At 40.4% G+C, this 17,748-nt stretch overlaps 1 protein-coding gene across 3 annotated transcripts in view; it reads right to left on the bottom strand.

Moving 5' to 3' along the window:
- The window catches only part of STK39 (serine/threonine kinase 39), a 531,280-nt gene that overhangs the window by 280,916 nt on the left and 232,616 nt on the right, over positions 1-17,748 (bottom strand). For all 3 annotated transcript variants that reach the window (XM_077447911.1, XM_077447912.1, XM_077447913.1), the window contains 2 exons: positions 13,959-14,081; positions 12,543-12,578 (listed from right to left, as the gene is read on the bottom strand). In XM_077447911.1, coding sequence (XP_077304037.1) covers positions 12,543-12,578; positions 13,959-14,081 — 159 coding nt within the window. The remainder of the gene's footprint in view (positions 1-12,542; positions 12,579-13,958; positions 14,082-17,748) is intronic.

Genomic DNA, 17,748 nt, shown 5'->3' with positions numbered 1-17,748 from the left:
GATCTTCACAATAGCTTCCAGAAGTCTTCTAAAAGGAATACATCATATAAGAGGATTCTGACGTTTCAGGGCCAGGCAGGACCCCTTCATTAGGCATGATTTGCACTGCATAGATATTACATTTATTTTTAATTGTTATTTGGATGCAGTCACTACACAGAACACATTCATACAAAGTAACACGATATAAATGAAGAAAAGATGGTAATTCTGTAAAATGGGGTGAATTCAAAGGTCAAGACATAGTTCTGAATCTAGTAATTCAATGGTTCTGTTTATGGTCCTCAGATTTCTTTGAAACAGTTTTTTCCATTGGTATTGCTCCCTATTTATTTTACTTGTTTTTTAGTTTTATTTCTTATAAAGTCAGGTAAATCTGCCCACTAGCACTATTTCTTACAGCTGGCTTGCTAAAACTGACCTGAATGACTCAAAGGAAAGACACAAAGGAGCTTTACGAACACAGAATCTGGTACAGCTGTGCACAGTAACCAATCAGCTTCCAGGTTTTATTGTCAAAGCTTAATTGTACAAGCTGAAGTTGGAAGCGCCAAAGCGGATTGGTTACTATGTACAGTTGCACCAGATTCTGAGTGCTCCAATTTTAGTAAATCTCCCCCAACTAGTACAGACCAGAATGTTCCAATAACCACTTGCCAACCACTGCAAAGAATCATGTATATTTGGGTAGGGGGCACGCTACATGCCAATCAGTAGAATGTGCATTCGTTTTCGTCTGAATTTCGGGTATTTTCGTTATCGTTTTAACAAACGATAAGGAACGTGCAGAATCTGAAAACCAAAAGATCCGACATAAACAAATGCTTTATTTTTGTTTTTGTTGTGACAACAGCTCGATATAAATAGGAGATTCGACATGACGCTGACAATAGCAATCTGTGTCAATCTAACCTGTGGTCGAATGTGTCGAATGTGTCTAACCTTAGCTCTATTAGTCGAGGATTATTCTACATAGAGACAAAAGATTCAACATAGAGAGAAAATATTAGACATTATAGTCGAATGTTCCTAACCTAACATTATTAGTCCAAGATTCTTCGACATAGAGAGAAAAGATTCAAAAAGCAGGGAATAAAAACTTGCACATTGCTAAGTAAAACCAGCACACATTACAAATTTTTAGCCACAATTTAACCCTCTGATTGCCCCAGATGTTAACTCCTTCCTAGCCAGTGTCATTAGTATAGTAACAGAGTATATTATTAGCACTGATCACTGTATTAGTGTCACTGAAGATGTCAGTGGCAGTTAGCCAGTTCCCACAAAGTATCAGTTATGCCTCGTTTCCACTGAGCGGATCAGTTCGGGTCGGTACAGTTTGGAAGGATTAGAATGGTCCAGCCTATTCAGGTGAGCGTTTCCACTGCAAGTTGGACCACCAGGGGTTTAGAAAAAATGGCGTCACACTGACTGGCAGACGTTTTTCTGTCTGCCAATCAGTGGAATGTATCGTAGCTCCGCCCTTACCATACCGTACCATTTTCTATGGTCCCACATCTGAAGCAGGACCCTGAATGGTGTCGTATGGTTTGGTTGTATGGGCCACTTTCATAATGGAAACACTCAAAATAGTGTACCATACCGAACCATGCTGAACCGATCAGCTCAGTGGAAACGTGGTATTAGTGTCAGATTGCCCGCTGTCCCGCTATAAGTCGCTGATCACCACCATTACTAGTATATATAAAAAATGTAAAAATTCAAGTATATATCCCATAGTTTGTAGACGTTATAACTTTCATGAAAACCAATCAATATACACTCACTGTGATTTGTTTTTTTGTTTTGTTTTTACCAAAGACTATTCTAAGAAATTAGATTTTTAAATTGTTTTTATTGTATATGTTTTATAACAGAATGTGAAAAATATATATTTTTTTTTTTTCCAAAATGGATGCTCTATTTTCATTTATAGCACACACACACACAAAAAACAGTGGTAATCAAATACCACCAAAAGAAAGCTCTATTTGTGTGAAAAAAAATTATATCAATTTTGTTTGTGTACAGAACTGCATGACCACGCAGTCGGCAGTTATAAAAAGCGCAGTGCTGAATAGCAATAAAATGGCCTGGTCAAGAAGGGGGTAAAATCTTCCAGAGCTGATATGGTTAATACTTTGACTACTAATGAGGGATTTCTCAATAGAAAGCCCAGCATTCTTTGCAAACAGAAAGTCAAGTATTTACCCTAAATTAAATACAAACAGGTGAAAAACAAAATGAAATCAGTTTAAACACAAAATACAATAATCAAAAACCGATATAATTTTCCTTTGAGATTAAAAAGTAAAACTTGAGTAAACAGAGATCTCAGTCATGACAAAATTCAGGAGTCTGTTTGACATAACATTTTTCTTCCACTCAGTCACTGCTGCTTAATACACTGATAACGTCCATGTAAATGGTATTTTAATCGCTGACCACTCTTAATACTCAGGCAAAGCCAGAGAGCCATTTCATACCCTAATCACTCAATTTCCATGTCCATTTTGCCTCTGTTCAACATAACGGCAATTTTTACTGCTGTAATTGCATCAGTAATTCCACTGCCAGCGGGATTCGGTGGCTGTGCAATTTATCTGGTGTTACAAAACTCTTCTAAAGTATAATCATATGCTTTTTAGTTTTTTGTCAGTAATTAAAAGTTTTAATGCTACATAATATACTCTACAGAGTACTAGCATTGATTAGAAAAATTAACAGCCTGCCGCTTTTTAAAATGGAGCTTGAATAATATTCTGCATTATGATGAAAAACTATCTTTAATAATATCTGATTTCAAGTTAATATAATTACATGCTGAAGTTGCCGGTGCCGCTCTCCGATGCAGTCTACAGTGTAAAGAATATCCTAAGCTGCTTTATTTTCTAATGTTAGGCCCACATACAAAAGTACACTTTCTAGTCTTATCTTCCCCACACTCTCTATGGAGTCTTCTGAAACTTCAGACACTTTAACATCAGTGCACAACAAGGACCGGGGACAAAGATTAATGACTCGGTCAATGATCAAGAAGTTGTTGCCTTATCAGTTTGGTATTGGAAGATGCTAACAGCAATTATTGTGTAGTATGTTTAGAAAAAAAAAAAAAAAGAGCAAAGGGCGATACTTAAAGAAAAATTAAACACCAATCAGTTTACATGGATGAGGCAAACCACTTCACACTGGCTGGGGTGATGAAAACGATCAGCTTTTCATTCATTCATGTATAACTTTTAGCCAAAGAAGAAAAATCTGTTTGCTGTAACTGGAGTGAGCTGGAGTTTGGCTTCAATTTGTTAGTATATCTAAATCTGCTAATACATTTAACACTACCCCCCTCCCCCCCCCCCCCCCCCCCCGACTGTCAGTGCTGTTGTATGCTGTGCCTCCTATGCTTATTTCTCCAGAGTTGTATCTCACTAATACAGGATGTATGTTACTGGATGATCACCAGGTGAAAAAAGGGGGAAAGCCAAAGAGAAGGAAACTGATGTAGGCACCACATCTAATGATTGGTAAGCTGCAATATATTACATTATTTGGTTTTGGCTTTAAAGTGTTTTTTTTTAAATCTTAATGCATTCTTTGCATTAAGATAAAAAAAAAAATGTCTGTGTGCAGCAGCCCCCTAATACTCAACTGAGCCCTCCGATCCAGCGTTGTGCAAGAGACTTGGCTGTCCTGGACTCTCCCTCCTCATTGGCTGAGACAGCAACAAAGCACCATTGGCTTCCGCTGCTGTCAAAGTCAGTGAGCAAATGAGGAGAGAGAGGGGGCGGGACGGGCCGAACTGCAGCTCTGTGTCTGAATGGACACACAGAGCTGTGACTCAACTCGGGTGCCCCCATAGCAAGCTGCTTGCTGTAGGGGGCTCACAACTGGAGAGAAGGGCCTGGAGCACCAAAGAGGGACCTGAGAAGAGGAAGATCTTGGCTGCTCTGTACAAAATCATTACACAGAGTAGGTAAGTATATGTTTGTTATTTTGAAACAAAAAAAGCATGAGACTTTAGTATCGCTTTAATATTGCTTTCATTTATACTGTTAGAATTCTACTATAGATGTAAAGTCTATTTTGAAGGATGAGTGCAGCATAAATAAAAGCAATATCATCCCACCCAAACACCCCTCAGCAGGACACCATAACACTTCCTAACCTTGGATTAGGGTAAAATGTGTTAATTGCCCGGGACAGGCACAGCCTTTGAACTTTTTGAGCTGATTTTTCATCCTATAGTCTGGCACATCAATTAAAGTGACATTAAACAACATCATTATTCTGTAAAACAATCCATTACACATCCACTACTTAAAGTTGTTCTGAAGGCAGAAGGTTTTGCATTAGGATAAAAAAATCTTTTGTGTTCAGCAGCCCCCTCCCCCCAATATTTACCTGAGCCCCATCTCGATTCAGCAATGTTGCATGACAAACTTGGTTGTCCGGGACTCTCCCTCCTGATTGGCTGTGCCATTGGCTCCCACTGCTGTCAAAGTCAGTGAGCCAATGAGGAGAGAAAAAGGGTGGAGCAGACAATGGACACACAAAGCATCGGCTTGGCTCGGGTGCCCCCATAGCAAGCTGCTTGCTGTGGGGGCACTTAGCAGGAGGGAGGGGCCGGGAGCACCAGGGAGGGACCCGAGAAGAGAAACCCCTGCACAGAGCAGGTAAATATGACATGTTTATTATTTTTAACCAAAAATAAATAAAGTTAGACTTTAGCATCACTTTAATGGCTGTGTAACCTGTTTTTCATGAACTACCCAAGACCACTGTGGAGCATTCCCCATAGGAGAAGTGCACTGTGTGCAAAAGTGTATTTGACCCCCTGCCAGGTCTTGCAGTGAGGTGAGCGAGCATTGCACACGGTGGTGGGAGCACTGTTGTTGGTAGAGCAGTGAAGCACGTGGAAACAGTCTTTCTTTCTTGTATTTCGTTTTACTTGCTTTTTAGCAGAAGAATTGTCACACACATTTGGACGTTATTCATTGAGCACTATTCACCTGTATTCATATATGGACGTTCATTGATTACTATTTTTTCTATGTTAATTTTTATATTTATTATTTGAGCTTATTATATATGCAGCGCTGTCACATTCACTTTATCATCTGCAAGCAATACTGCTATTTTATTCTGAAGTCTGTGACACCTATTCAATTAGACTGTATAACCTGACAAGCTCTGTCTATCCTCATATATTCTGTCCACACAACTGGACCTACCAATTATCACCATGTAACACCATGTAGTGCAGCTGATGACAGAAAAGAGTGCAGAACTGTGCCAGTATCTTTGCTCCAACCCTACTTTCCGCTAAAAGGGCCCTTTCACACTGATCACTTTTTCTTCAATTTTTGCCTCACTTAACTGCTTAAGGACCGCCTCACGCCCATATATGTTGGCAGAATGGCACGGCTGGGCACAATCACGTACCTGTACGTTGCCTTTAAGTGCCCAGCCGTGGGACGCGCGAGCTCGCCGCCACCGGCGCACTCGCGACCCGGTCCTGAGCTCCGTGACCGTGACCGTGGCCGCGGTACTTGATCGCCGCCGGTGTCCCGTGATCGGGTCACAGAGCTGAAAAACGAGGAGAGGTAAGTGTAAACAAACCTCTCCTCATGCTTCCTACTGAGGCTGTCACTGATCGTCTGTTCCCTGTTATAGGGAAAGACGATCAGTGATATCAGACACCAAGTCACGCCCCCTACAGTTAAAAAAACACACACACTTAACCCCTACACTGCCCCCAGTGAAATTTTTAATCGCACTGATTACTGTATTAATGCTAATGGTCCCAAAAATGTGTCAAAATTGTCCGACGTGTCCGCCATAATGTCGTAGTCACAATAAAAATCGCTGATCGCCGCCATTACTAGTAAAAAAAATATTAATAAAAATGCCATAAAACTATCCCCTATTTTGTAGACGCTATAACTTTTGCACAAACCAATCAATAAACACTTATTGTGTTTTTTTTTTTACCAAAAATATGTAGAAGAATATGTATTGGCCTAAACTGAGGAAAAAATGTTTTTATATATTTTTGGGGGATATTTATTATAGCAAAAAGTAAAAAATATAGAATTTTTTTTTTCAAAATTGTGCCTCTATTTCTGTTTATAGCGCAAAAAATAAAAACTGCAGAGGTGATCAAATACCACCAAAAGAAATATTTGTGGGGAAAAAAGGATGGCAATTTTGTTTGGGAGCCATGTCACAGGACCGCGCAATTGTCAGTTAAAGCGACGCAGTGCCGAAACGCAAAAAGGGGCTTGGTCCTTTAGCTGGAAAATGGTCCGGGGGTTAAGTGGTTAAAGCGGGAGAAAAATACACGACCATTAAATCCTATGGAACTCTTCACACCATTCAGTTGTGTTTTAAAAGTCCTGCATGCTGCATTTTTGGTGCATGTTTGGTGCTGGAAAAAATGTAGGAAAAAGCACCTCCCCTTTGAGATGAATGAAAACATATCACAAGAGAGGCAAAAATGCATCCAAAACCCGTGGTTACATTTTTTGTGCATATTTTGAGTCACGTCTTTTTTTCACAGGTGCAAAATGCACTGGAAAACATAGCACTATCAGTCTGAAATAAAATATTATTACAAAATACTAGAATGAATAAATCAAATAAATAAACAAATAAAAGTGAATAAACAGTTTAAATAGGGGTGTTGAAAATGATCAGCGCATCGATGCATCACAATGTTGCCTTTCATGATTCAGCATCGATGCGGGATCCAGCATAACCGATTGTGCATGACGTCCTTCTGGCTCCTCCCCTCCCCCCACAGCAGTGCCTTTGCTGGGGATTACAAGCCGCCGACCAGCTGGCGGTGCCTGTCGCCATTTCCTGCTCATTGGATGATACCTGTGTTGATCAGGTCAACATAGAATCACCACAAGGGCACATATAAAACATGTTTTCTATGTGCCCTGTTAACACCGCATAAAAACAATGGTTTTCTATGTGTCCTGTGTTGAGGTGGGTTGTGGCTTAAAATCACGCCAGCACATCTGACCACACTACAGCTAAGCTCACATTGATGTCATTTTGTGACATTTCAACGTAGCTCAATGATTAGTTACTTTATGGATAAACAGGGTTTAAACTGCACATCAGGGTCTACATTTAATAAATACCCCAATGGTGTTGAAGCGGTAGTAAACCGCCGTTTTCTTTTTAAACCTGCAAGGCTTTGTTATAATGTGCTAGTTTGCATTGCATGCTAGCACATTATGTGAAACTTACCATAAAACAAAGCACTCCAGCGGCACGCTGACAGGGCTTGAATCTTCACTTGTCTTCCTTCTGGGTTGGCGGGCTCCGGTCCTTTGATTGGACGAGCCACAATGACATCACTCGTGCGTGTGTGTGGGATGTGTGTGCTGTGCCACTGTCTATGGCGCATGTGTCGGTCACCTTACCGGCGGCTTCACAAGTAGATATGTCCTAAACGTGCACATATTTACTGTACCAATAGGTAAGCCTTACTGTATGTAACAATCGTCCCTTGGGAGTTTACTCCCACTTTAAAACTTTTTACTACTCAAAACAGTGATAAGTCCCTAATGATGTGTTTAATAAAGGGCGATAAGGTAGGGATAGCTGGGAACTAAAAACAAAGAATATCTTATTCCTTCTTATTCTGTGAATTCTCCATGATAAGAAACAGAAAGTAAGAGGAATGTATCAGTTTAATAAAAGGTGAAAGATATTAAAGTTTCTTATCACCATGATAAACGTGGAGAAATGTCCTATAGACTTATCACCAAGTCCGACTTGGTGACAAAAGCCTTATTTTGTTGAAACACCAAGAAATCTATACTTTACAATTTTTTGGGCACAACTTACAACCTCAGAAGGATTTGTCCTGCTGAGAAGCATCCAAAAGGACGCTTTACAACACGTAGTTCTTCACTTCCCCCTACAGAACTGTCTTTTGGTGCACATATTTATTAGGAAAACAATTAATTCCGGTCATGCCTCCACATGGCAAATATCGGATCCTGCAAGAAATTTGTTGCCAAAGAGTACATGAACTTGTTGCATGGAGCCACCGTGGAGGGGTTGCATTGGGGCCGGAGTGTCAATACTTGAGATTCAACCCTCTCCCCCAGCTGCACAGCAACATTCCTTGCTAGGACATTGTTGGCTTCACTACTAAAGACTCATCCCCAACCCCATTCAGTTGCTGACCAGGAGATTCCTGCCAATGTCGGAATTTAGGCATTGACACATTTGGGTAATGACATCAGCTAACATCCTCTTTGTTTATATTCAGCTGTCAGATTCCCCCAATCGGCAGCTTAATAGGGCCAGAGATGAGTCACTGGTTGTTAGACGCCAACGGCTACCATTTTAAAGCAATCAAGGAGCCCTGTGCAGGTAGCTGATACATTTATGACAGAGTTCCAGCCTTCTATGCCCCACTCTCCACACTCCGTTGGCCTTAATTACCATTCATTTTTATATCTGCGAACTGGAAGTAATTCAGATTCCTACAGTGGCAGGAGCAAGAAATATCTGAATCTATCACAACTAATCAGAACCAATAACAATACGGTGCCAAGGGTTACCTGAATTAGGTCCGGGCCATTTTAGAGAGACTATACAGCCGTAAAGTGTAGCAGTGTGCGAGCAACAATCGGCTTTGTAGGTTGCAACTGCCACACCAAATTTGCTCATTTTAGACCCTTTTCACACCTGCGCAACAAAGGAAAAATATATATTGCACTTCACCAGCACTTTTAGAGTTTCTTATGGGTTTAGTGCATATGCATGTGTGCAGACACATGGATACACATTTTTAATTAACCTTTTAGGTTTACATATATATAACCTAATACCCCCTGCTGCTTTTATATATGTGCATCTGTTGTTGCTGTGATCAACCTGTCTATCTGGTATATGGCTACATAAGTGCTATTTAGTGGTCTATACATACACCTCTGGGTGGGGTATGAGATATCTATATAATTTGTGATATCCCTTAGCACATTATAGACACTGGAGTGTACCACAACTAGTACCTATTAGTATTATCTACTAGTGGGGGATATCATATGGTTTTGCTCTGCTTACTCCTTTTTTTCTGTACCTTACCAGTGGAAAGTGTGGTTTTCTACCTCTAACAACTACTGTGGTTTTTTAGGTGGTTAGTGCTGTATGTGTACTCACCTCTATGCACATACTCCACTTTAGCCAATATCGGTAGCGCCTGACCCCGTTTAAATATATATTTTCTGTTACTACTTGCATTTCCTTCTTGGGATTGCGAGGTCTAGGGGTGGCGACACCGTCTTTGTGCCCATTCGGTCTACGCCAATATCTTGTTAGAGCCTCCGTGGCGCAGTCTAGGGTCTGTGTGACCTGTGTGTTTTTTACTATAACAAATGAAAAATGGCTGACAAGGCTTCCCTATAGAAAAACTGATGCTGAAGGATAACTCCATGGACATCTGTTTCCCCAGATGGATGTTCTCAATCCATCACTTCATTAATAAAAAACAAAATGGAAGCTAATGTACATAGATGTATATCTGTTTCCATTCAGTTAAATTTTTCTCAGTACTCAAGGAAAGTACGGGGAAAATAGACAGGCCGAACAGGAACCTTCCGGTGAATTCACACTGCAACAGAGAGAAGTCGGATTGACTCACTGCTCCAGCCACTCTGCATTTCCAGCTGCAGTAGGGGGCAGTATGGTGGGCAATTCAGTGCATCACATGGCTCCCCTTTTTTTTCCAAATAAACTTTATGCTAAGTGTACAAAACATACACTTCATTCACTGCAAAGTAGGGCAGTGCGATTCAGCACCATGCACAGGGATAAGATGCAGCATGTCTGCATTTTATAGCAGCATAACACTAGGCTGCATTGCAGTGTGAGTGAGAAACATAAGAAACAATTGTTCCCCGTGTGTCCCTGCAGTAACAGGGGGCCATGGAGTATGACTGACACAGATACTGGCAGTTTTTCTAACAAATCCACTTTTACGCCCCATTCACTAGGCATCCAATCGGGCCAAGTCTACGCGGGGAATCTCTTTGATCCCATAATAAATGGCTCTGAACAGAAATGGGTGTCACATACCCCATATTACCAAAAGTAATGGGACGCCGGCCTTTACATGCACATGAACTTTAATGGCATCCCAGTTTTAGTCCGTAGGGTTCAATATTGAGTTAGCCCACCCTTTGCAGTTATAACAGCTTCAACTCTTCTGAGAAGGCTATACACAAGGTTTAGGAATGTGTCTATGGGAATGTTTGACCATTCTTCCAAAAGCGCATTTGTGAGGTCAGGCACTGATGTGGATGAGAAGGCCTGGCTTGCAGTCTCCGCTCTAATTCATCCCCAAGGTGACTCTGTCCAGGCCAGTCAAGTTCCTCCACCCCAAACTCGCTCATTCATGTCTTTATGAATTTTGTTTTGTGCACTGGTCCAAATCATCTGGTGGAGGGGGGATTATGGTGTGGGGTTGTTTTTCAGGGGTTGGGCTTGGTCACTTTTTTCTAGTTAAGGGAACTCTTAAGGCATCAGCATATCAAGACATTTTGGACAATTTCATGCTCCCAACTTTGTTAGAACAGTTTGGAAATGGCCCCTTCCTGTTCCAATATGACTGCTCACCAGTGCACAAAGAAAGGTCCATAAAGACATGGATGAGCGAGTTTGAGGGGAGCCATTTTCATTCAAAATGTGACAGCACTGAAAGCTGAAAATGGCCTGGACAGGAAGGGGCAAAAGTATCTGGTCTTAAGGTGGCTAAAGAGGACATTCATCCTCTCTAACTACTTATTTACCTCCCACCCTCGTAAATCAATGAGATATTGAAAGTTATTCCCCCCTGCCCTAAACACTGTATAAGTATATTGTATTGTTATAAGGAAAACAAAATTAACTTCAGTTAAATTAATACATGATGCTCTCTCTTGGTTGGTTTAAATAAGTCACTATAAGCAAAAAACGAAACAAAAAAAAAAAACAGGCTACTTACTTAGAGGTATAAGGTTTCATGCAGAAGCCCCCACTGTGACCAAATGATGGCTGTTTTTAACGCATTGGACCATCACTACGATGGTTGCCTCACTGGCCAAAAGGAAATTCTGAGAAGCAGAAGGAGGTTGGTATGATCTAACTGTGGCAGAATGTGGGAGGCAACCTATACCTCTATCAGGAAGTGTTGAAGCTTTGCCTGATCAGAATGGCTCAGTATTTGGGCAAAGCAGAGGACACAGAAAGCTGCTGCAGATGTATATGCAGGACCATGATACTTTAGTCACTTTATGACAGACAGAAGCATAAACCCGTGTGATGATCTTTGGGAACTGACCTCAGCTGCAAATATATTTGTTACAAAATGCTGCAAAAATTTGGAGACAATCAACAAAAAGTTTGAAATGTTCTATAATATTTTTTAACTACATAAAATATAGCACCTTTGTAACATTCAGGCTTGTTTATAGTATAGAAGAACGATCTATGTTTTGAGCCAATGATTAGTTAAATCAGGCTTCATATACAGTATGGTTTTTTAACAGAAAAGTTACAGCTATGATGTAGTTGGGGAACAGAACAGGCTTTCCAAAATAATGAAAATAATGAAAACATCATTATTACTACAGCTCTTGGTCTTCATTTTTCAAGAGTTAAGGAGCTTCAAAGGGGGCGATGGTTTATTAACAGGTTAATGTATGGCAGAAATATTCTTGCTTCCACTCTAGTAACAGCTCCCGATGTTCTAAAATCAATAAGAAGTCAAGCTCAATATCACAAAAGAACGTGACAGCAAGAGTCTGCGGGCAACAGTAGTGAATGCATACTATTGAGAAAATTGGCCTGGTATTAGAAAGTCAATATGTTTTGCTGAAGTGAATCCACATCCATAAAACCAAGTCAAGGATTAAATGAAGATTTGTCATATTAAATGTACTGTATATGCAGTGTAATTGGATGGGCCACTGTTGCCATAGTTATTATAGGAAAGAAAAAGTCCATACCCACCTTTCACCTCCACATTTTAGCATGAAAGTCTAAACCGTTTGCAGAAAATTCTACACACAATGAACGTACATACTGCTCTGAATATTGCCCATATACCAAGGCCAACTAACGAGGCCAACCAGTCAGAGAAACACTTTCAGTGTTCTTAGTAAGCTAAAGGATGAATGCATTTTATAACCCACTTCCAGATGTCTAAAGAGCACCGGAATTGCATAACGTCTCTAAAATGCTACAATTACTAAAAAGTACTATCTGTATTTTCAGAAATCATGCCCCGTTTGTAGTACCAATAAGATTCAGATTTTAAAAGTCTGATAAATACATGTGACCATACTTGTAGACTTTAGAATTAGAATAGCCGTTTTACAAATCAGATTGCAAAGGGAAAACATTAATCTATAAATCTGATTGCTATGAGAAACATCTCCACTTTTTTTTTTAAACTAATCCATTATATAAACTATACATGTCTCATTTAATAGCTCACATGAATTGAATTAATCTAGAAAACATATTAAGACACTTACCTCTGCGTCTTCACTGTCATCATTGATTCGTCTTGACTAAGCAGGAAGAAAAACAAAGACATTAGATGCTGATAGACATTTGAGATTAAAAAAGTGTTGATGGAACTGTGAATGATATTTATGTATATATATATATATATATATATATATATATATGTATGGAAGTGTAAACCCTTTTATGGCATACTAATTTGTATCCAGCAGAGATCAAGTAAAATATATGCTCACTGGTCACTTTATTAGGTACACCTTGCTAGCAATGGTGGCTGGTGCTCAATTTTTTTTTTTGGGGGGGGGGGGGGGTGCAAGGGAACTGAAAAATTCTAAAAAGTACTGAAACAAAAACATCAATTACAGCCACTGTTCCCACCCTATGCAGCCACTGTGCCCATCATATGCAGCCACTGTGCCCATCATATGGGCATGCAATGCATGAATCTATCCATAGTACACAGAGGGGTTGGCTGGAGAGAGGGGGTCGGACTGGCTGGTCTGAGGCACAGTAAATGAGGGAGGATTCAAGGCATCCGGGTGTGCTCTCGGCTTGGAGGGGCACCGCAGCTCGTGTAGGTGACCGGCGGAGGACTATTGAGTTGTGAAGGACATTGACGAATCCACGCTTTTTCCAGTACTACTAAGGAGACAGAGAACGTTCCAGGTACTGAGGAAAAAGGTTCCTGTTCACTTTCAGTTCCAACTTGTTAAAGGTCAGAGATTTCACAAGTTCTGAGTCAAAGCGCTGATTTTCATAATCTCTGGCTAGAGATTTGTTCAGCCTTGAAGTGCCCAGCTGCGAGTGGCTACTCTCTGGGTGGTACTAGAGACTTTGTTATATCTGCAGTTCAAGGTGCCTGAGTTCTTCACTCTTGCCCTCTGTTCCCATACGAGACTGTATTGTTGGATATTACCCCTGCAAATAAAAACATTTCAAAAGGACTTTATTGGTGTCAGCGTCCAAAGTTGTTGGGTATCAACCCTGAGAACCCCTAGACGTGGAAGAACAGGCCAAGCGGAGGTAATCGGTAAGCCCAAAAGTTAAGCCCCCCCTGCAAAGGGTTATGGCCGCTACACAAGCAATTGAAGGTGTACCTAATAAAGAGGCTGGTGAGTGTACGTACTAATAGACTAATTCTAGTGTCTGCATATAGGAATTTCCACCAGCACACATTTCTTGAACAATAATTGTCTTTTATCTAGACATCAGTGAAGACAATATCAACCACAAATATCCAGGACTGCACATGGCCCCTTTCCCAAGGCAGAGTGATGACAAAGAGAAGGGTCCCAATACGGTGACATTTAGTTCATGCAACCAATACCAAAGCATAATTCTACAATTGGCCTTGCAGTCTTAAAGCATCCAATGTCTTACAGAAACCCACTGTCCCTTCTCAGACACCTCCCCCGAGACAATACCTTTTCTTTGGATAATGCATCTTTGTATTCAGGACTTTTTTCATCTAATTCATCATCACTCCACTCCCAGTCACCATCTTCTGTTTTATGGAGGTGTCCACTTGAGCCGGGAACTCTTCTAACCTGGCACAGCAGAAATATTGAATTCCATTAATTGCCGACGAAAAGGAAAGTCCAAGTTGTAAAACCCTTCATCTATTTTGCAGGCTTTTGCAAAAATAAACATACCAGCCTACTATTTTATAAGGAGCCTAAGACATTTGTTAAATACACTGGGAAGGAATTTATCAAAACTTGAGCAGTTATGCATGGCGACCATCAGCTTCTTTTTTCAGCTTGTCAAAGCTTTGAAAATAGAAGCTAGAAGCTGATTGGTTGGCTTGCACAAGAGCTCCAGATTCTGTCTGCTCAATTTTTGATAAATTCCCCTAACTATTTGGCCAAAAATGTATAAACACCTGAACATCACACCTACACTATATAGCCAAAAGTATGTGGACTTGCCTATATATTATGGAGCTCAGCGGTTTCCAGTGAAGGGTGCTGTTAACCCTTTGATGGTCTGCTCCACCGTTTGGTAGCGCACATTTTTAGTCACGCTAACTCATTGAAAAATGTGGACTTTAAAGGGTTAATGCTATAGCTTACATACAATACATTATAGACAATTGTGCATTTGCAATCTTGTTGCAACAGTTTCCACAACATGACTGTGCCCCTGTGCACAAAGCCAGCTCCCTATGGGACATGCTGTGTTAAGTTTGGTGTGAAGGAATTCCAGCGGCCTGTATAAAAATCAACCCTACTAAAACACCTTTGGGATGAATTTAGCTAAACGGACACAAACACCCACAGACACATGACAAAAGTTCAAGGAAAGCCTTCCCAGAAGAATGTTATAGTCAAAAAGAGGAATGGAGGGGAAATATGACAACTGCATATTAATAGCAATGGTTTTGGAATGGGATGTTCAACAAACACATATAAGTGCGATGGTCAGGTGTTCACAAAACTTTGGCCACACAGCGTACTGTTTTCAGGTTTGTTGGTCTGCAGGACACAGTACACAACTACTAGGAAACCATTCCCTCCTTTCAACTGAAGAGGAGTTGGCAGATGATTTAATACATCTAAGCACTGAAAAGTGATACATTCCCCTTAGGATGTCCTTACAAGAGCGTAAAGATGTCAAATTGTATGAATTTTTGGTTTTCATACACAGCTGTCAACAGGTGAGTGTGCAAATCTTGGGCCTTCACGTCTATCTATAAAGAGCTCAATCTACACAAAAAAATCACTGCAGACACAAAATTTCACTAAATCACACTGAGGCTTATTTACAGATCACATGCAGTTTTTTTTTTTTTTTAAATAAAGAAAAATACCACTTTTATTGAAAAACCTATATAACATATATAACTACACAGCCTATTTTGTTATTTAATGTTATTAAAAAAAAATCTCTCTCTTTTTCAATCTTTTTTTCCTAAAACTGACAAAAAATGTAAATGTTCCTTATCTGAACCTATGGCAACATTAGTGCCATTATATACATTGTGTATACAGAACACATTGCAAATCTAATTTCAGGTGATTGGCATACTGCTTTTCCTGGCAGTCTATGTCTTATTATGAGACTAGAGATGAACATGTGATTTTACCAGACAGACCCTTCCACTTAGCACTCAGAAAGGACAATGCTACTAGAATCTATTTCTCAGTTTAAACATCAACAACAGCTAAAACTCCCATTTTTTTTTTTTCTTTGAACATTAATCTCTTAATCAAATTGTCAAATGGTGATAGCAGTGAGCATTAAAGCATTATTATTTATAATGTGATAATATCATTTGGGAGACCACTTTAGAAAATCTTAAAGTGTTTGTTACCCCAACATTTCATATTCCTGATATGTGCCTGCTGTACCATGTACTTGTAGGAAAAGTTATCTTGTTCTCTATGTATTGCTTCCTTTGTGTGAAATCCCTGGTGTTCCTGCTAGTCCTTCTACTTTCCTATTATAAACTTACCACACTAAGCAGGAGAACACAGCATGGTCAGATTTCTAGCTATGCTGGGAGCTCCGCCTGCTCTTCTCCAATGATCAAGCTTGTCCTGACATGCCTCCCCTGCACAGCCTTTCACTCTGTGTACTGTCGATGCTCTTCCCCCCAGCTCTTATGCAGCTGAGAACAGAGGGAATGTGATTATTTATAAAAAATGGAAAAAGAGGTATTTATAATGTTATTTATATCTATACCAAAATGTTTTACCTTTCATTTCTATTTTAAACTGAATGGAACGATTTATAAGGTGATCATTTAAGATCACCTTAAGGCCCCTTTCACACATGCTGATGGTATGTCCGTATTTCATCCATCCGTTTGCGGATGAAATACGGACATCCATTCATCCCTATGGGATAGCGGGTGTCTGCGGATGAGCATCCGCAGACACCCGCTATTGTCCGCCTCCGCAAATGTCCGATTCTGCAGACGGAGGAAAATCCTATTTTTCTGTCCGTCTGCAGAGCGGATCGGATGAACACGGACACACGGTCCGTGCTTGTCCGATCCCCATAGAGGAGAGCGGAGAGCTGACAGGGCGGTCCCCGCACAGTGTGCGGAGACCGCCCTGTCCGCAGCCGGCTCAGCGGGGACAACGGAGCGATCCCCGCTGAGCGAGCGGATCATCACGGGGCGGATCATTACTGATCCGCCCCGTGTGAAAGGGGCCTTAGTGCTATTACAGATTCATGAATAAAGGCCTTTGGCTAATTGGTTCTGTCATCTGTCCAATTCTTTGACAATACCAATCCATACAGGCACATTTTAAGCAGTGTGAATGACCCCTGCTCCATAGACAATACCTGGGATAAAATAAGAGTTAATGAAGCAGCTTTCATGTTTTATGTTGAATTCAATCATCAGCTGCAGAAGCTTTATAATGTACAGAAAATATATGCCCCGGATTGGGGATTATTAGCTTCTAGAGCAGGGATCCTCAAACTACGGCCCTCCAGCTGTTGCCAAACTACACATCCCATGAGGCATTTTAAAACTCTGATATTCACAGACATGACTAGGCATGATGGGAATTGTAGTCCCTGAACAACTGGAGGGCCATATTTTGAAGACCCATGTTCTAGAGAATATGACACAGAGAACTTGCGCACTTGGTGATGACAACAAGGACTAATGACAAGGTTATCAAAAATGATATCTGCCTTTTAATGGTCTGATCAAATCTCACAATGAATTAGTTTCAGGTATTCATTTACCAAAAGTTTGCATGACGGAAATAAGCCCCAATGTGACAAAACTACATACCAACTTTGAATGCTACAGCTAAAGAAGGAAATTAAAACTTGAAAACATGCAAGGCAAGCATTATCAACACATGCTTAGTAAACTAAGTAAACCCAGAAACTAAATCCTAATTCAGACTATCAAGTACCCTTCTGCTGCCATCTTGTTCTTTTTCAGAACCTGGTACCAAGCTTGAATTTGCAGGACTCTGCTCAACCTACTTGAGCAAAACAAGACAATATCAGTGGACTATTGAGCATCCTGCAAGAGGCATGTGGCATAAAGAGCCCAATGCAAATCATTACACAACTGCCATTTCTGTTTATGACAAGATTGATATTCCAATGGTTCCTATACCTAGGATATGATATGCATTTTATAACAGGACTACAAGTTCCAAGAGTCAAATTGAATGCACTTGTATGTCTACAGTACCACTTTGTGCACATGGCTTTGAGGGTATTTTGACCTTCATTAGTGTA

The sequence above is a fragment of the Lithobates pipiens genome, unplaced genomic scaffold (assembly GCF_037356315.1).
Source record: "Lithobates pipiens isolate NorthernLeopardFrog02 unplaced genomic scaffold, aLitPip1_a1.2 Scaffold_22, whole genome shotgun sequence".
Lineage (NCBI taxonomy): Eukaryota > Metazoa > Chordata > Amphibia > Anura > Ranidae > Lithobates > Lithobates pipiens.
Note: the sequence above shows the minus strand (reverse complement) of the source record. Positions and strands in the feature narration are given on the sequence as shown.